The sequence below is a fragment of the Hyperolius riggenbachi genome, chromosome 4 (genome assembly GCF_040937935.1).
Source record: "Hyperolius riggenbachi isolate aHypRig1 chromosome 4, aHypRig1.pri, whole genome shotgun sequence".
In the NCBI taxonomy this organism is placed as follows: Eukaryota; Metazoa; Chordata; class Amphibia; order Anura; family Hyperoliidae; genus Hyperolius; species Hyperolius riggenbachi.
Genome location: NC_090649.1, coordinates 164945110 through 164966247, shown reverse-complemented (window position 1 = coordinate 164966247; position 21138 = coordinate 164945110). Strand labels below are relative to the sequence as shown.

Here is a 21138-nt window from a genome sequence, read left to right as displayed (position 1 = left end):
TGGAAATGGGCATGTAAAACAAAATCAAGTCTCTATTTCTATCTGTTGATCATATACACTGTAAAAGGAATGCTAAAAAGGCAATGCATAACTTTAAAATCAATCTTACATTTTTTTATTGCAGAGATTAATCCTCATGTCCCCAGCTCCTTAGTACGCAGCCAGTAATCAGCTGCAAAAGAGAAGTTGCAGTGCAGGCTGGGGCAGGGGCGGGGGAGTTTCTGCACAGACACAGCTAGTTCAGCCTGATTGGCTGCAGTCTGTGTCACTCTCACTCTTTTTCCTCTCATTGGCTGCCTCCCATGACTGTCCGTGTCTGCCCCCTCCCCGCACTCGAGCATGACAGGCATCTCCTCCGATTCATGAGGGCAGTGGCCGCCACCACTGCCCCGCATTGCATCCATGGGGACCCCCGTCCCTGCTACCATTTCCTTAGGCCTGAGACATAACGCTCACTATTGGTGTGGGGAGGAGGGGGGAGTAAGGGAGGAAATGACCTCACCATTGGCTTCAGCTGGAGGGAGTAAAGATGGCCCCTGCCAGCGAACAGAATTCTCTCCATTTACCTTTTTTATTTTATGAAGTTCACTGAAATCAACACTTGGACCGTGCAATACACATGTTATGTAAGTAGACCTAGTATTTATCTACTTATATAGGTCTTTTTTTTATCTGGCATAGTATGGCTGACAGCTCCTCTAAGTATTTTGCAGGACTGGTCGGAGTCTTAAAGGAATGCCTATGAGAGGTACTCGGGAGTCCCTTTAACCTCCTTGCCGGTTATCCCGAGCTCAGCTCGGGGTAACCTGCGCAGGAGGATATCTCAGGCCCCGCTGGGCCGATTTGCATAATTTTTTTTTGTTACAAGCAGCTAGCACTTTGCTAGCTGCTTGTAACTTCCGATCGCCGCCGCTCGCCGCCGATCCGCCGCGCCGAGTCGCTCCCCCCCGCCCCAGAGCCCTGCGCTGCCTGGCCAATCAGTGCCAGGCAGCGTTGAGGGGCGGTTTGGGATTCCCTATGACGTCCCGACGTCCATGACGTCGGTGACGTCATCCCGCCCCGTCGCCATGGCGACCGGGGAAGCCCTGCAGGAAATCCCGTTCTCAACGGGATTCCCTGCATACTCTGATCGCCGAAGGCGATCGGAGTGGGTGGGGGGATGCCGCCGCTTAGCGGCTATCATGTAGCGAGCCAAGGGCTCGCTACATGATTTAAAAAAAAAAAAAAATTAAAAAAATGTGCGGCGCTGCCTCCTTGCCGGATTTTTTAGACCGGCAAGGAGGTTAAAACTGCAAAAATTTACAATAGGGCACATAGGGCCTGATGTAAAGTACGCTAAAGGGAGCACACAGCTATTTTACCATAACTAGCGCACTGCCCATTAACACATTAGCGCCGTGCAGTAAAATTCAGCAATTTTTTTTTTATGCATACAGTTTAGAAATGGGTAAATGATGGCACATGCATCATTTCTAGAACATATAATTAAGGTCACTTGGGTGCCATGGATCTACAAATTGTCCTATGTGCTCTCTGATTGACATAGACTGACAGACAAGCAGTCAATCTTCTGTCCAAGCTCCTCCTTCTGGTACTGATAGCTCCTATGTACAGTAATCAGAAGACATACACAGTAGCATAGCAGCTGGGTGCGCCTGTGTAATAACTATTCCCATGCACCAACCGTCACTGATGGCTGTCATAGCTGTCCATCTCTCCAGGCAAGCACTTGTATTACAGCTCAAGCCAGGAGGAGGTGGCAACACAACTTACACAGTGTGCAAGGGTCCTTAGCGTGTGATATTACTAGCATGGTGGGACTTTCTACTGTGCCCAAAGATAGCAGGGCCCATATGCAATTAACTTTTCTCCTAAGTTTTCTCCAAGGAGATAATTTTTCACCTTTTGCTTTAAATAACTTTTCAGAACTTTACAATTGAAAAAATATCAAAAAGTAAGTGGAAAAGTACTGTCAAAATTACTTTATGTATTTTCTTGCTTGCTCGGTGCTTAACCTCCTTGGCGCCGTGCAGGAGGTTTTCTCCGGCCCTGCTGGGCCGACTTGTTTAATTTTTTTTTTTTTTGCACGCAGCTAGCACTTTGCTAGCTGCGTCAGCACACCGATCGCCGCTGCCCCGCGCTCGATCGCCGCTATCCGTCGCGCCACGCGCCCCCCTCCCAGACCCCGTGCGCTGCCTGGCCAGGCAGCGCTAAGGGGTGGTTCGGGACTCCCAATGACGTCCCGACGTCGGTGACGTCATCCTGCCCCGTCGCCATGAACGGGATTTCCTGATTGGAGATTGCCGAAGGCGATCGAAGCGGGCGGGGGGATGCCGCTGAGCAGCGGCTATCATGTAGCGAGCCCTGGGCTCGCTACATGATATAAGAAAAAAACAAAAAACTGCTGTGCTGCCTCCTGGCGGATTTTTTTATACCGCCAGGGGGGTTAAAGTAAACCGGAGATGAATTAAAAGAAGAAATGAATACATACCTGTGGCTTCCTCCAGCCCCCTTCAGGCTGATCGGTCCCTCAGCGTTCTCCTTCGCCGCCTGGATCCTTCGCTATGGGTCCTGGTAATTTTGGAAGTCGGGGCGTAAATCGAATGTGCAGCACAGCCATGCCCTCATCGTGTTCCTGTTGACGGGAGAGTTCTGCACCTCTGCAGTACTACTGCACAGGCAGCACAGAATGCTCCTGGTCACAGGAGTGCGACAGGGGAGCTCGCACGGCCGCACTGCGCCAACTGACTGAATTACCGGGACCCATAGCAGAGGATCCAGGTGGCGGAGGAGGATGGTGAGGGACTAATCAGCCTGAAGGGGACTGGAGGAAGCCCCGGATATGTTTAAATGTATTCTTTTAATTCATCTTGGGTACCCTTTAAAGGATAACCAAAGCAAAGAACATTGTTATAACAAGGGGAGTAGGTACGTATAGAGAGCAGTCCTCATGCCCATGCCGTTCTTTCGTAACAGAAATCAGAAGCCGCTTCTGGGTCAGCAGCAGTGTGCAAGCGCTAGGCGGTGCACATTATTGATCGCGTTCCCATGGCGAGGATGCGCACTACAAGTCGTGATGTAGTGGGCATGTGCAGAGAGCTCCCGGCCATGGGAGCCGAATCAATGGAGTGAGCATATAAAGTCTCCCAAAATGCATCACTGCTCAATATGCAAATCATCCTTTGTCCCTGTAATCTAACCACACATCCAGAACTGCTGGAATGCAATGATGTGTCAGCTTGTTAATTGTACAGAGCTACACTAATCCAACATGCATACAGACTTTTTCAGACAGGTAAATTTCTGGCATTTTCTTTTTTTTATAGCAGACTGTGATACAGTATTACATTCCCTTTAATAAGTTCCTATTGAGGAGAATATGACCCAGACAGACAGACTCTTGGGGAAAGCAGGAGGAACCCTGGCAGCCCAGCCCACTGTCATGTGAATTTGGAATAAATTTGGGTTGTGCAGTAACAACTGATATCTGCATGCATTTTCTTAAAAAAAAAAATGAATACAATTTTTGGAATGTTAGTGGATACAGAGAGTCTGCCTGTATCTAAAGCAAACAATTCTAGAATACTACATCAGAAGCAGAAAACATGTCAGTGATATATAAAAGTGTAAATAAAACAAAATACTTAAAACAAAGTGAAAACTGATCACAAAAAGTAAAACACAAAGGAAAAGCAAATTCTTTCCATTTGTTGTGCCGCTGACGTTTAATAAACAGATTATGCTATAGGATAAAAGTACTTTATTTTGTCTACATAAAACCAGCCACGTTTCTAAATTTATCAAGATACTGACATTAAGGAAGTAGGTCAGCACAGATGCTCCAAAGCATTTCTTACAGAAATAGGTCTACTTTACATAAATGTAAATACATTTGTGCACAGAAAAAGAAACACAAAATGCACTGAAAAACAAGAGCTTTTTTCTCACAGCAGTACCATGGAGAATATTTGTAGAATGTCTGGGTACTTAGATTGTAGGTTGTTTATAAAGGGGTGTCTCGTGAAATGCACCAAATGGTAAAAGGCCTTACAACTACCCTGGCCCACACAAAGTCGCAACTATCCTTAGTTGGGCTCCTACTTTTCTATTACCGAAAAGGGGGGTCGGGGGAAAATGAGTTGAACTTACCCGGGGCTTCTAATGGTCCCCCGCAGACATCCTGTGCCCGCGCAGCCACTCCCCGATGCTCCGGCCCCGCCTCCGGTTCACTTCTGGAATTTCAGACTTTAAAGTCTGAAAACCACTGCACCTGCGTTGCCATGTCCTCGCTCCCGCTGATGTCACCTGGAGCGTACTGCTCAGACACAGACCATACTGGGCATGCACAGTACGCTTCTGGTGACATCAGCGGGAGCGAGGACACGGCAACACAGGCGCAGTGGTTTTCAGACTTTAAAGTCTGAAATTCCAGAAGTGAACTGGAGGCGGGGCCAGAGCATCGGTGAGCTGCTGCGCGGGCACAGGATTTCTGCGGGGGATCATTAGAAGCCCCGGGTAAGTTTAACTCATTTTCGCCCGACCCCCCTACAGTATCCCTTTAACTGGAAGCAAAGTGATCCCCTATCACGGCAATACTGGAAGAAATTCATAAACAACTCGCTACACTTATACCGTATAAAGCTGCATATATAGCTAGGGGCTGTGCGTCCAAATTTGACATGATTTGGAAAGTATGGATTATATGGATTATTACTAATAAAGACACCAACTACACCTATGTTAACCAAACTACGCTTGAATACAAAGATGAAAATGAAATGCAAATTGTGCATTGTATGAATACTTTTTTTCCGGGTTAAATGTACAGTATGTTCAATGGGTTGTTTGTTATGTTGATACTCCTACACTTGTGACCAGTAGGAGTTATTATGACCAGTAGGAGTTATTATTTTGTATTATAAATACTGTACGCAAAATTTAATGAAAAGCATAGAAACCTATCTTACTAATATTATAAATGCGAAAGTTTGGATGTTTGTTACTTAATCCCGCAACTATGGCTGAACGGATTTGAATGAAATTTGGCACATACATATAGTACATTACCTGGAATAACATATAGGATATTTTTTATCCCCATAAACAAAAAGTGGGTGGAGAAAATTACAAATTACACTGGGAAAATGTAAACTGCAGCTATTCCTACAATGTTAATTGTAGGGTTCTCAAACTTTGCACAGTTGGTCACTGGGTGACTGGGATTAATATTTAGAAAAGTGGGAGGAGCCTACAAAAGTCAATCAAAATTCACCTATTGATTTTCACTGGGAATATTTAATTGCTGCCATTCTTGCACTGTTAATGGTACAAGCCTCAAACCTGGTAAAGCTGGTCATTGGGTGACTGGGGTTCAGATTTGTTTCATTTCAATGCAAATTATTGATGCCAAACACTGCAAAGCTCACAAACTAGGTCATTGCGTAATTGTGTGTTAGGGTTAGAAAAAGTGGGTGGAGCCAACACCAGCCAAATACATACCCAGGCAACGTTGGGCCATCAGCTACCAAAAAAATAAAATAAACTTAAAAAAAAATATAGACATTGAAATACAGATTATTACAAGCAAGCAGCTAATATTTGTTAAGTGTCCCTCTCCTGTTTGAGAGCAATTAATTAACCCAGTAGTATGTTCTTGGGTTGTGGAAGAAAATGCATGTGCAAACCCACACAGACAGAGAGAGCATTCAAATGCCATGCAGACAAAGTCCAGGCCAGGAATATGAAATATTTCAATTGCTTTGATGCTCCATCTACGTGTGTCCTCAGAGGTGACAAAATACTTTCTAAAGAAAACACATTCTATGTCAACCAGCCCATGATTTATATGGGCTGCCAAATCCTATGCAGAAAATGCAGAAAAACCATGGACAGGGTAAATGGGGCCTCACTCTTGCAGTAAGAAGTCCCCCAGCCAGGTGATGGTGACTGAACAATAAGCCCTATTGTCCTCTATGAAGAGATCTAGTATTTGCTTGTATTTCCAAAGCTTGTAAAATCAGGTGGAGTTGCCAGGTCCACTGTTACTCCAGAGCAGAGGCCTTCCATTTTTGTTAAATGAATAGCAATGCAAACACAGTTCAGAAATATCATTCAGGCTGATTTGTTTTTCCTAACTGCAGAATGCAAGAGGAAATTTTAAGTACTTTCTGCATTACTGTTTGTGGTAGTAAAATGCAGGACAGCAGACATAGGGCTTGATTCACTAAACCGTGATAACTCAAAAATCACACCTTATCAAAGATATCACACCTTATGAAAAGATATCACACCTTATGGAAAGATATCACACCTTATCAAAGATATTGCACCTTATCAAAGTTAACACACCTTATCAGAGTAGCATAGCGAGTGCTACAAACTCACAGGGGCTTAGGGCAGGACGAGTGCCATTGCCAATTAGCAGGCTTAAGTTCGTAGCGCTCGCTATGCTACTCTGATAAGGCATGTTAACTTTTATAAGGTGTGATATCTTTGATAAGGCTTTTATTCTTTATCAAGATATTCCTGCAAAAGGATTTAAACAATGATGCTGGCCAGCTTCCCTGCTCCCTACACTGTTTTTTGACAGTTGGACAGAGCAACTGCCATTCACTAAGTGCTTTTGAAAATAAATAAATCCCTGAGAATCCCCTATAAAGAGTTGGACTAGTCCAAAACCTGTCACTTCTGTCAGATTTCTACTGCCTACTGTAAGTGACAGCAACATAGGAAAAAGGTAATTTATGGCTCATTTTACTCTGGAAAAAATGTACTTCTTATTTGTATGTTTGCACATAATTTTAAATTTAATAGTTTTTTGCTGTAGTGCCCCTTTAAAAAAGCTGAGACGGTATGTCCAGCACATTGAGTGGTCTATCTCAGCACCAGATACAGTGAGAAGCTAATCTCCAACATTACCTTTAAAATGTACCTAAAGTGACATACAACTTCCTGAGGCAAAGATATTTATACCCAGCATACATTTCTTAGCTAAAACTTGACTATGATCTATTTTCCTTTTTGTTCACCGTAAGCATTAATAAACAATTGGTATAAACCACAGTCCACTCCATCAGCAGTGGCTGAATTTTCTGATAACTAATGAGTTATTAAACTCATTAACTTGTCTGTGATGAATATTCCTGACAGCAGGGAAGAGATAAGAAGTCCAATAGATCATCATTACTCTGTAGGGGGTGAATAATCATTATGTACAGCAACAGGTGCCAGTGAGACAGCTTAATCTGTAAACCTAAATTTTTAACACTAAAGGGACCCATAGACTATGTTGATTTCCTGCAGATATTTCCGTTAACAATTTCACAGCAGATTCGATCACAGTGATCAAATCTGCTGTGAAATTGTTAACACAAATGTTTACCGATGAACCAATTTCCATCTGAAAATGATCGATTCAGTCGATCTGTCCAGGCGGAACATTTTTGCTAGATCACCAGCGGTAGGAGGGCGCCGTTAGTGGCGTTCGATTTGGCGACGACCAACACAGCAATAATCTCACCTGTCCCGCTGGTGCGAGTCCCCAGGTCCATGCTGACCCTTTCTCTGGCTGGCCTTCTTCTCAGTCTCCTCTTCACTTCCTGTCCCATCATGTGAGAAAGGGAAGTTCAAACAGTAGAGCGCCCTCTACTGTTTGAACTTCCCCTTCTTACAGGATGGGACAGGAAGTGAAAAGGAGACGGAGAAGACGACCAGTCGGCGAAAAAGACAGCACGGACTTGGGTACTCGTGCTGGCGGATAGGTAATATTGCTGCAGGGCGGGGGAGACCAAATGGGGGCGGCGAGCAGGCGGCAGCTCCACAGGTTGTGAATGCAGTGTATGGGCAGCCAATAGATCCTTTTCTGATCAGATTTGATCAGAAATGGATTTATCTGTTGGTCGATCTGGTGGCAATCGACCAGTGTATGGCAGCCTTTAGGCTCCTTTCATGCTGGGTATTGCAGAATGCTAGCAAAATCGCTAGCGTTTTGCAAAGTTAGGTTTTTTTGGATTTCATTTGAACACAAATGTGATTTTTGAGCAATCTTGATTTTTTAACATTTAAACCACGATCAATCAAAAATTGTGAATCACTGGCCATCGCTGCGGTGAGATTACTGCCATACACCATAAATTACTCTAGTGCTTTTCAGAGCGCTAGCGATCGCCAACGCTTTAAAGCTCTGCGGAAACTGCTTGAAAAGCTCCCCAGTGTGAATGAACCCTTAGGCCTGGAACCCACTGAAATCAGCAAACGCAAAACGCAACTGCTAGCATTTTGTCTGAGCGGTTTGCAAGCGGATTCATGCGCGTTTTTGGTTGTGTTTTGCAACATTGTATATTTTTGCCCAGCGGGTGCGTAGCGTTTTGCGTTTTGCGTTTTTATCCTGATTGGTCCTGTGAATTATTTTTCATTTTGTTACAGTGTGCTGAACCGCAAAACGCTAGCAAAACCGCTCAGTTTAGGTTTTGCTGAGCGTTTCTGCTAGCGTTTCAATACTTTACATTGAAGCGCTAACGCTCCCAAAATGCTGCAGGTCCTGCGTTTGCGTTTCTGGGAAACGCAAACGCTCCTGTGGAAGTTGCCCCATCCATTAACATTAGCCCAGCGTTTAGGCAAACTGCTAGCGTATCGCAGTGCTGCCAAAACGCTGCCAAAAGCGCTCCTGTGGGTTCCAGCCCTTAGGGCTAGTTCACAGTTCTCAGTTGCATTGCAGAATAATCATGCATGTCAACTCACTGCCCATACAATTCTATGGGCCTGTTCACAGTACTGCGTTGTAACTGATCATGTTATTATAATCTGCTGAAAGCAGGCTTTGTATTACTTCTATGTCCAGTCACTATATTGTAGTTCACACTCATAACAAGTGTGTTATGCAACTGACCACTGTGAACTTAGTCTAAAGGTGGCCACACACCATACAATTTTTTAAATATCTGTTCAATTTAAGAATTGCAATCAATTTTTATGACTGATTGTAACATTTCAAAAATACGACCAATGTACCACACACATATGTTCAATTTTTACCCAATTATGATAAAAATGATTGGAAACTCTAAAACAAATTGCTAGGGTGTGTATATTTATAAAATGACAATCTAACATTTACTATACAATCTTCAGAAAGATTGAAGAAAAATTTCCAGCAGTCCGGATCGATGAAAATTGAAAAAAAAAACGGGAAATCCAATCGGTTTTTTCAGTCGAATGGAAAAAAAAAAAGCTTTCTATCTTTTTGGGAGATCCGTTCATATTTATCGAATTGCGATAAAATCGGATCATTTTATTGTATCATGTGTGGCCACCTTAACGCTGGGTTCGCATTGTACTGGATGAAAAAATGATCCTGTAAAAACTGAACAGTATGTTACAATAGCATCCCTTTTTAATCTGGTTTTCCCATATTCATTTTCTTGTCGCCACCCGCTCAGTACCTGTCACTGTCACATTTGCATTCTGCCACTGCCGCCCGGATCTTCTGCATGGAAAAAACAGTATACATATCAGAGGGCCCCATCAGAACTTTATTGGTTTGCAAAAAAAACAAAAATTAAGGGGAGTCTCCCAGAGCACCAGGGAGGATTGTCATTGGTGCACCACTCAGTGAACAAATGAGAATTCTCCCTGGGAAGGGAGGATTCCCATTAGTCTATTACAAAACCAATTGCAGCTTGATGCTTGTGGTGGGGCTCTTGGATCTGTATATTGGTGCATCTTCTGAGCAGCAGACCAAATGGTGGTGGCACCCGCAGTGGAGGACCCGTATGGATGGTGGCAAGTGAGTATGTTCGATATGTACATGGCGACCAGCCTAGTGAGAACTGCTTGCATTGATTCCTTCTGGCCTCTGGTGCCATCTGCTTCATCCGGTTGTTCTAAGAAAACCGTACAGAACCCAAACTTGTGTTCTGCTCACCAGAACGGATGGAACAGATCCTCCGCTAACAGACTAATGTGAACAGATCCTATTGCTTGGCATTGGATCCGTTCCATCGAATGGAATGTTTTTATGCCAATGTGAACCCAGCCTTAAAATCAAAATAAGAATATCAGACTGCAGGAAAGTCCCGATTGGAAGTAGGGATATAGTCACAGCTGTTATTTAATTTTATTTTCACTTTAGGTTCACTTTAAGAGATGGACCATGACCAATTATCCATCAAGGAAATGGTATTTGAGTCCACACAATGCGATTGAAGGCTGTGGGATGAAAGGATTGGTAAGAGGAGTTACGTGATTCTCTGCAGTCCAGTTACAAGGCATCCAGGTCCTCTTTTCCTGCAGCATAGGGAATAATAAATAAGAATATTCCACCTGGGAATTCTACAACAGCACAATGCAGTGGTCATTTGTGACATTACTTGTGTAATATGACAAATGGCAAAGAGCAGAGCCAGCAGAGTTTAAAGTAATCAGCCGGATTCCCAGATACAACCTGGCATGTTGTGCTAAAGCATTTCTTGTGATCAGTATGGAACAGTCCTCATGAATGAATCTTTTGTTTAGAATGTCTCCTCTACTTTTGCTGTTGGGCAGTCGCCTAGGTAACCTAACTAAAAAAAACAACACAACACATTTAGGAAAAATGAAAGAATTATTTGAGAGAAGATGAATAATACCTCTGGCGTGGCAGAGCAGCATGCTCATTTTTGTGGAGAGCAGAAGGGGATTGCACAATGTGGGGGGATACAATAGCAATCAGCTGAAGAATCTCTAGCTACCTGCGCAGAATTGGTTTCAGAGCAAAGACAGGGCTCATTGGGAAACAGGATGGCTGCCCAGTGTGCTTGTAAAATGTCTCTTACAGATTTTCTTTACCAAGGAGAGCTGGAAACCTGTGGAAGCTACATTGACCGAAATATTTTATTCATCGACTCTCTGCACTACTTTCTGAACTTGAAATTACATTATCATTTAAGATGGCTGCTGCACTGCTGTACTATGACCTGGGGTAAATTGTGTTTTTTTTTACTCATTACTTGTGAACAAAGGTAGGTATTATAACTATATGGGCAGAAAGGAGTCCGTATGTTAAAATGAGCTGCGATTCTGCTTTAAGGGCTCATTCACATTATGTGATGCGCTGTCAGTTTTGACGCAACGCACATAGGGCTTGATTCACAAAGCGGTGCTAACTGTTAGCACGCCTGTGAAAATCCCCTTAGCACGTCTAAACAAGCTTTTCGCGCATAAAACTTTACGCGCAAAACTTTATGCGCATAAAACTTTACGCGCGTACTGCACAGAGCGCGGGGCGCTCCGCGTGAAGTGCCCATTAAAGCCTATGGGACTTAGCGCGCATAAAACTTTGCGCGCGTAAAACTTTGCGCGCGCAAAGTTAGTGCGCGATCTGATTGAGAAATCCGGTGCTAACCTACTTAGCACCCTGGTTAGCGCGTCTAAAGACTTTAGACGTGCTAAGTAGGTTAGCACCGCTTTGTGAATCAAGCACATAGTGTACGATCCACATGGCAACATGAAAGTCCATAGACTTTCATGTTACTATTCACACTACAGGTGTGCGTTCCCATGCGTTACGATGTAACGCTTCTGGGGACATAAAATCTCACGACGCACACGTCTCCCGACGGGTACGGCTGCCGGCGCCTGCGCTCTAGCGCTTCCCGACGTACATTCCGTGCGTTGACCGTGCGATGGCAACGCAAGCACGAAATCGTGTTCATGCTTGCGTTGTGTAGTGTGAATGAGCCCTAAGTTATGGCTTTACCTTTGAACACTGGCAATTCAGCGCAGGAGACTTGGGCGCAGCCGGCGCCACCATAGACAGTAATGGGAATTACGGCTATAGCAGTGCACAGTGAGTAACTTTGGCACCGTCAGAAGACAGAGCTGAAGTTACTTTTAAAACACTGTAATTTGGCCTCCAGCAATTGCTGGAATCCGAATTATATCATTCCCCACCATCCACATCGACCTAGAGGGGGAATAGTAATTAACGTTGCCGGAAAGTTGTGCAGCAGCAGGATAAGCCATACCGGCTGTATCCTGCGCCCAAGTCTCCAGGTGGTGAATCCTCTCGTACGCCTTTATTCTTATTTACATTTTGCGCTGCTCCTGACTGGATGTAAAAGTGATCCCAGCACATCTCCTTTTGTAAATTAAAGCTTTCTATTTCTACAGAGCCACCAAGTAATGTATATACTTTTTAATGTAACAAGTACTATTACATTATTGCTTACATTGGATATTATACAGACAGAGCATAGATTTGTGTGACTATTAACAGGCACAGACTTATCCCCTGTGTTAAAATTAAAACCAAGTAAAACATTCTAATTAAGCAAATTATAGTGATGAGGTTTGTTTCTGTTACAATTTCATTTTCCAGAGTATTTAAGGATAGTAGTCAGCCATGGAAGCCTTGAATTATTTAAGACTAATGCACTGTTCGAGCAGTTAAGCCCAGTCAACCATAAATACTTGCTCTATTATGTTTCTGTGTTTAATTAAGACATTAAATGATGCAATCAGAATAGCTAATGAGATCACACAAGTCCGGGATTCCACAATAAATCTTCAAAGAGGCTTGATTTTTATTTCATCTCAATAAAAAAAAAGGAAATGCTTCTGCATTATAGTGTGAGCGCAGGCAGGACTATTACACAGATGGGGCTCATGTAGCCTTTGGGTCACTGCTCAGGTTTATGTAGGCACATGTGACATCTTGGTCTCTTAGTAAAACAGACAAAAACAAAGGGAAAGTATTTTAGCCCAGACAGAAAATGCTTACGATTCTTTAGTGACCTCTCTGATTTTTACATAAAAAAAAGTAATAATAGTAATCATCATCATGATCATCAAGATAGTTCATTTGCCACATGTGTTTCCCTATCGTTTTGAAATTTTATTGGAAAGTATATATACATGCTAAGGAATTAGGTCAGTTGCGTATGGTCTGGTATTAGTCATGAAGAGAACCCAAAGACATAACAACAAATGAGAATTCTCCCTGAGAAGGGAGGATTCCCTTTGGGCTATTACAAACCAATTGTAGCTTGATGCTTGTGGGGGATGGGGGGCGGCTCAAGGATCTGTATATAGGCGCTTCTTCAGGGCAGCAGACCAGACGGTGGTGGCACCCGCAGTGGAGGACCCGAATGGATGGTGGCAAGTGAGTGTGCTTGAAATGTATTTTTTGAAAGCTTGCAGAGAAATCTTGTACAGTTCGTCATTAAAGGTATCGCTTAAACAGCTTTTGTTGTTATGTGTAAGGAATTATGTGTAAGACTCTAGCTCTTCTCTTGGATTTTTCATCATTAATAAAGATAGAGGACTGTACTATTATTCACAAAATGTAATTATTTGATGCGGCTGTTCCAGAGAAATTCCCCTCAGAGAAGTCACGTGTTCCTGAGATCTGTCCACAAAGAATAGAGCTGCCAGCCGAGTAGATGTTTCTTCCTCTGCACACAGACACATATTCCTCAATTCACTGAGGGTAGTTCAATACCACATTCAGTATTTTACACTTTTTTTTCCAAATTCACTAAGATTTCCTTGCATGCGATAGAAGTTTGTTAATTTACCGAGCAAACATGTCAAGAACCGGCCCGCGGCACGCCTGCGTATACGGTTCCCGACTGCGGGTTTGACCAGATTAAGCGGGGAACAGCCTTATTTAAGCTACAAACAAGGCTGGAACCCCTCAAAACACCTCTCACTGCCACCACTAGCGTTGCTAGACACTTCCACTCTGCTGTCGAGTCCTCAGCGCGCACTCCGCGTTTTCGTATTTGGGTCAGCTTTGCGCTTAGGCCAAATACGGGAACGCCACGCACCCACACACACACACAGTTGCAATCTTACACTGTCGTGAAGCAAAGACCCACTAACAGTCGTTCCGAACGATACTGTTAGCTACTCGCACTGGCGTTGTTCGTACGTTGGGTCAGCTGCGCGCTTAGGCCAACGTATGACAAACGCCCCCACACACAATGCAATTACAATTTCCTACGGTAGTGTTGCTCAAGCGTACAATTAGGCATGAACTTATACACGGTTACACTTCAGTCTCTTCTAGGCTATGAGTGTTAGTTTAGTACGGCAGAAGTCAAACTTATTAAATAATAATTTAATATTTCAGAAAAAACATAAAACAGTGCAGAACTGAATATATACAAAAAGATTACAAAAAAACAAAGTAAAAATAGTTACAAGATAAAATGTACAAAGATAACACACAAAGCGATTTTGCTTACCAAAATAAACGGGAAATAAACGTACCAGCGTATCGATCTGGTGTTGTTGCGGGCGGTACGCACTTCTGGTCAGGAACCAGGTTAGTTCTAGCCGTGTGAGCTACCTCCAAGAACTACAAGTTGTGGCTATCCTAGCTGCGGTTTTATACTATGAAATACGCCTGGAGGCTGTAAGCCTGTGTGGACGGGGGGAAGCTAGATTTAATAACATCCTCAGACATAATTTGATTTCCCAGAGATCTGACATCCACATGTGAACAGTGTCCTATACAACAAAAGACTTTGTTAACCTCCCATCTCCCCAGGTTACAGGTGACAATTGATTAAGGCTTTCACATTGCAGCAGGATGTCCTGTGTGATCTGCTTCAAAGCAACTGTCTGATTAAGTGTTTCCTAATTACCTGTTTTCTGGCTGTCCAGAGGAACTGTATGCTAATGTCCCAGCCCCCTGCTTCCAGAGATATTCAATTTCCACAGGTAAAAAATGGTATCAAAAGGACTTCACCCATTTCTAATAGCCTGTCATGTACATTTCAGAGGTTCCTGTGTTAGTCTCCAGACACTGGTCCTCTGGCTTAGTGTATTGAGACAATGGGCCATCTCCTGAGTTCAAACAGCCAGGCAGATAATCCCATTAGCACTCTCAGAGGAACTGCATACAGACTCAAAGCACCTCATGGTCAAGACAATCACCCATTTCCTGGCCCCAAGCAACTCAAGGTAACAGCTCCCTTCTGGCAGACTTACACGGAACACAGGCAGAAAAATGAAAGAATATATTCCTTTATTCCTAACATCATCAGCACCCCAATATATCACCACAACTCCCCTCTTTAGAATGGGGCAAGGCAGATGATCTTCCCAGATTATCCTGCCAGCACCTACATTGTTGGTTCTGCTTGACGGGACAGTCCATCAGCATTCCCATGATTGCTCCCCTTCCTATGTTGAATGGTGAAGCTATATTGTTGGAGAACTAAGCTCCATCTCAGCAGTTTTCCATTGTCCCCAGAAACCCGATGTAACCAACTAAGAGGGTTGTGGTCGGTTACGACGGTGAATACACGACCGTAGAGATAGTGCTGCAGCTTTTGTAGGGCCCATACAATTGCCAAGCACTCCTTCTCTATGGTGGCGTAAGCTACCTCCCGGGGTAGCAGCTTCCGACTTAAGTACAGAATCGGATGTTCTTCCCCAGTTTGGTTTACCTGGCTTAATACAGCACCTAGGCCAAAGGCTGAGGCGTCCGTCTGGACTACAAACCGTCGGCTGAAGTCTGGCGCTTGCAACACGGGAGGGCTGGCTAGGGCCCTCTTCAGAGCTGTGAATGACTGTTCACATTCTGGTGTCCAGAGAATCTGCTTGGGCAGCTTCTTTTTTGTGAGGTCTGTCAAGGGCTTGGCGAGGGCACTGTAGCTGGGGACAAACTTTCTATAGTACCCCGCAGTCCCTAAGAAGGACTGAATCTGCTTCTTCGTGTGGGGGGTGGGCCAGGACACAATGGCATCTACCTTCCCAGTATTTGGACGAAGCTCTCCCCCCCCCACCACATGTCCCAGGTACTGTACCTGTTTCATGCCTATCTGACACTTGCTAGGCTTGACTGTTAGTCCTGCTGCAGTGATGCGCCCCAAAACCTGTGACAGCTGCGCTAAGTGGTCGTTCCAGTTGGCGCTAAACACGGCGATGTCATCTAGGTAGGCGACAGCGCAGTGTTCCAAACCTTCCAGGAGACCATTTACAACCCTTTGGAAGGTGGCTGGGGCGTTTTTCATCCCAAAAGGCATCACATTAAACTCAAACAGACCTGAGGGGGTGATAAAGGCAGACCTCTCCCGTGCCTCAGCTGTTAGAGGGACCTGCCAGTATCCCCGACTCAAATCCATGATTGTTAGATATTGCGCGCCAGCTAGCTTATCTAACAATTCGTCGACCCTCGGCATTGGGTAAGCATCTGATGCAGTTATCAAATTTAGTTTTCGATAATCTACACAGAACCGAGTGGTCTGGTCCCGTTTGGGTACTAGCACTACAGGTGATGCCCATGCGCTGTGCGACCGTTGGATCACCCCTAGTGACAGCATTTCCTCAATCTCCTTGCTGATGTGGGCCTGAACCTCAGGGGAGACTCTATAGGCTGACTGTCTAACCGGCTTGTTATTTCCGGTGTCAACATGGTGTACAGCCAGGCTGGTCAGACCAGGGCGGGCTGTAAAGGTACCACGGTAAAGGGTCAGCACATCAGATAGCCCAGCCTGCTGCTCTGCTGTCAACTCCGGATTGATCTGCACCTCGGTAACAGAGTCGGTTTCCTGGGTGGATGCCAGGATGTCAACCAGGGCCTCTGCTTCACCGTCCGGTAGCAAACTGCAGACAGGGAGAGCGCAAGCGGTTCTAGCATGATGTTCCTTTAACATATTTACATGGTATGTTTTCAGCTGCTTACCTCGGTCATCCAGCGCGACCACATAGGTCACATCACTAATCTTCCTATGTATGGTATAGGGCCCATCCCAAGCGGCCTGCAGCTTATTCTGTCGCATCGGGTTTAGGACCCATACCTTGCGACCTACCTCATAAACTCTCTCCCTAGCCCCGTGGTCATACCACTGCTTCTGGGTGGCCTGGGCTTGAGTCAGATTCTCTCGCACTAACCCCACCAGGGTGTCCATCTTTTCCCGGAACTTCAGAACGTATTCCACTATGGAGACCCCGGGGCCCATATCCTGCCCCTCCCAGACCTCTCGAATGAGATCGAGGGGTCCGCGTACCCTCCTCCCATATAATAGCTCAAAGGGCGAGAACCCGGTGGATGCCTGGGGCACCTCACGATAAGCAAACAGTAAGTGGGGCAGGTATCGCTCCCAGTCTCTCCCTTGCGATTCAACAAACACCCTTAGCATCTGTTTTAGAGTACCATTAAACCGCTCACATAACCCATTTGTCTGGGGGTGGTAAGGGCTGGCCATGATGTGTTCTACCTGCATCTGCTTACAGAGGCATTCCATTAGGCGCGACATGAATTGCGGGCCGTGATCGGTGAGCATTTCGCGGGGAAAACCGACCCGTGAGAAAATGCGCACCAATGCGTCCGCAACCTTGTCTGCCCGTATGGAGCTCAGGGCTACAGCTTCAGGGTAGCGAGTGGCATAATCTACCACCGTAAGAATGAAACGTTTCCCTGTGCTGCTGGGTACCGCTAGAGGCCCAATTATGTCAACAGCAACCCTTTGGAAGGGCTCCTCTATTATGGGTAAGGGCCTCAGTGGGGCTTTGTCGGTGTCACCTGCTTTGCCGACCCGCTGACAGGCGACACAAGACCGGCAAAAATCAGCAATATCTGTCCTCATGTGGGGCCAATAAAAATTGTGGGCAAGCCGGGATTTGGTCTTGCGGATCCCCAAGTGACCAGCCAGGGGCACCTCATGTGCTATTCTCAATAGCTGCTCCCTGTACCTGTGAGGAACAATCAACTGCCGGTCGGCCTCCTCCACTTCAGACGGCTCAGAGGGAATAACCTCTCTGTACAGTCTGCCGTGTTCCCAGTACACCCTCACTCTGTCGCCCTCCACCGGTGCCCTGTCCGCCAGACTCCTGAGCTCTTCCAGGCTGCTATCAAGTCGCACAGCCTCGGAGAACTCAGCGCTGTCGGCCACAGGCACCAGGGAGGTGGCAAACTGAGAGGCCTCTGGGTTCTCAGAGCCAGGCTCTGAAGTGGAAGAGCCCGACCCAGTGACATCAGCCCCTTCAGTGGACAATTCGTCTGCTGCAGCCCGGTGAGCACTGCGGGTCACCACTGCAGCTGACGGAACGTTCACGGTACACATGTCATTATGCAACACATCACATTTTACATCAACATTATCTGCATTCATGGTAACAACATGTCCTCCTCCAGGCCTGGGTACTGGAGACTCACTAGGGCTGGCTCCTAGTACACAGTCCGTAGCCCCTGGGGCCTCACCAGCACTCCCCGCTTGCACAGCATTATCACACAGTACCTTGCAAGAGTCCTGAACTTCTGCTGGGGGTGCAGGCCCCATGGGGTGTGGAGTAGGCTCATACCGGGCCACTAACCGTCCCAGGTCAGTACCCAACAAAACGTTTGTGGGGATGGCATCCGTTACCCCCACTTCTTTCATTCCGCTGCCGGCCCCCCAATCCAGGTGGACCAAGGCGGTGGGTATGGCGGGGGTGACACCCCCAACTCCTTTGACAGCCATAGTCTTGCCAGGAATGTACTCCTCAGGGTTCACAAGCTGGGGGTGCACTAGAGTCACCTCTGCTCCAGTGTCTCTTAGACCGGTGGTAACCGTATCCCCAACCGTGACAGGTTGCAGATTCTCTGCATAGCTACCTGCATTCCTGGTGGCACACAACGCATTCCGGGCCCCGCCAGAGTTTGGGGCTTCCTTCTTCTTTTCTGGGCACGTAGCACTGATGTGACCCGGTTTGTTACAGGCAAAACATCTCCGAGTGTCAACGGTGGCTGTTCTACCTCCAGGCGGCTGCGGGACCTGGCTTCGCTGGGTGCTCAGAGGAGAAGGTCTCGCAGGCTTTTCTCCCTTCCAGCTGGGCGCCGTAGTCCTCCGAAAATCAGATGCTCGATTGGACGTGTAGGCATCAGCAACTTTCGCGGCCTCATCCACGGTCTTTGGCTCTCGGTCCCGTACAAACTGCCGGACCTCAACAGGGCAAGTGTGGAGGAACTGGTCTTTTATTATCAGTTCCTGCAGGGCATCAAAGGTTTCAACAGCCAGTCCTTTTACCCACTGCTGGAAGGCAGTGCGCAGGTTGCAAGCATGATCCAGGTAACTGTCATTAGGACCTCGCTGCACTGTCCTGAAACGTTTGCGATACACCTCTGGCGTGAGGTGGTATCGCGCAATGATGGCTTTCTTAATTGCCTCAAAGTCTGTTTCTTCCTCCTGGGGGAGACTCACAAACGCCTCCAGGGCCTTGCCTCTCAGCCCTGGTGTGAGGTATCTTGCCCACTGCTCACGGGGCACCCCATACTGCCGACAAGTCCTTTCAAACCCCTGTAGGAAAGTGTCTATGTCAGAGTCCTTGTCCATAGCGGGGAACTTATCCAGGGGGATTCTGTGGACTCGCTCACCTTCGCGTTCTGCGGGTCCAGCAGACCGGTTCTGCTGCTGAAGTTTAGCCAGCTCCAGCTGGTGTTGCCGTTCAGCTCTTCCCTCCTCTGCCCGGAGTCTGTCCCTCTCGGCCTGGAGTCGCTGGGCAGCTTGTTCCCTCTCTGCTTGCCGATGTTCCAGAATCAGCTTTAGGCGCAGTTCGGGCTCAGCCGAACCTAGTAGCTGTAGGTCGGCTTCCAGAGATGTCATCTCCGTGTTAGGTGGATCATCCAGGACATCGTCTCCACTCGCATCCTGTGGCGGGAGCGATTCCTCCTCTGGCGTGTCGTGAGCTGCATCTGCTGACGTTGAAGCACGGGCTCGTTCTGCCTCATCATGCTCCTCGAGCGCACGAACTAACTGCTCCTTAGTCTGGCCGCTCACCGTCTCGATGCCTTTGTGCTCACACAGGTTGAGTAGTATCTCTTTGTTTTGCCTTGCATAGCTGGATGCTTTCTGAGCCATCGTGTTGCACAAAATAAAAAGAAAAAAAAAAGGGGGGGAGGGAAAGCAAACACCAAGTGTGTATCTTTGAACAAAAAAAAAACGTATATAGATTCTGCACTGAGTAGACTTCTGTAGGCTAGTTGCTTCTAGCAAGCTTCCAGCCTTTAGTACTCAGAATAGCGAGCTAAACTGCGTACTAATGTACTAAACGATGCCACCACTGCCAGCCAATTATGTCAAGAACCGGCCCGCGGCACGCCTGCGTATACGGTTCCCGACTGCGGGTTTGACCAGATTAAGCGGGGAACAGCCTTATTTAAGCTACAAACAAGGCTGGAACCCCTCAAAACACCTCTCACTGCCACCACTAGCGTTGCTAGACACTTCCACTCTGCTGTCGAGTCCTCAGCGCGCACTCCGCGTTTTCGTATTTGGGTCAGCTTTGCGCTTAGGCCAAATACGGGAACGCCACGCACCCACACACACACACAGTTGCAATCTTACACTGTCGTGAAGCAAAGACCCACTAACAGTCGTTCCGAACGATACTGTTAGCTACTCGCACTGGCGTTGTTCGTACGTTGGGTCAGCTGCGCGCTTAGGCCAACGTATGACAAACGCCCCCACACACAATGCAATTACAATTTCCTACGGTAGTGTTGCTCAAGCGTACAATTAGGCATGAACTTATACACGGTTACACTTCAGTCTCTTCTAGGCTATGAGTGTTAGTTTAGTACGGCAGAAGTCAAACTTATTAAATAATAATTTAATATTTCAGAAAAAACATAAAACAGTGCAGAACTGAATATATACAAAAAGATTACAAAAAAACAAAGTAAAAATAGTTACAAGATAAAATGTACAAAGATAACACACAAAGCGATTTTGCTTACCAAAATAAACGGGAAATAAACGTACCAGCGTATCGATCTGGTGTTGTTGCGGGCGGTACGCACTTCTGGTCAGGAACCAGGTTAGTTCTAGCCGTGTGAGCTACCTCCAAGAACTACAAGTTGTGGCTATCCTAGCTGCGGTTTTATACTATGAAATACGCCTGGAGGCTGTAAGCCTGTGTGGACGGGGGGAAGCTAGATTTAATAACATCCTCAGACATAATTTGATTTCCCAGAGATCTGACATCCACATGTGAACAGTGTCCTATACAACAAAAGACTTTGTTAACCTCCCATCTCCCCAGGTTACAGGTGACAATTGATTAAGGCTTTCACATTGCAGCAGGATGTCCTGTGTGATCTGCTTCAAAGCAACTGTCTGATTAAGTGTTTCCTAATTACCTGTTTTCTGGCTGTCCAGAGGAACTGTATGC

At 46.1% G+C, this 21138-nt stretch overlaps 2 protein-coding genes across 5 annotated transcripts in view; both read right to left on the bottom strand.

Moving 5' to 3' along the window:
• The window catches only part of SCHIP1 (schwannomin interacting protein 1), a 538791-nt gene that overhangs the window by 78414 nt on the left and 439239 nt on the right, over positions 1–21138 (bottom strand). The window lies entirely within an intron of this gene.
• On the bottom strand, positions 12641–19970 carry LOC137571059 (uncharacterized). The gene is made up of 2 exons (XM_068279745.1): positions 18160–19970; positions 12641–12698 (listed from the first exon to the last, which is right to left on the bottom strand). Exons 1-2 carry the CDS (start codon positions 19824–19826, stop codon positions 12641–12643), a joined length of 1725 nt encoding a protein of 574 aa, XP_068135846.1. The 5' UTR covers positions 19827–19970.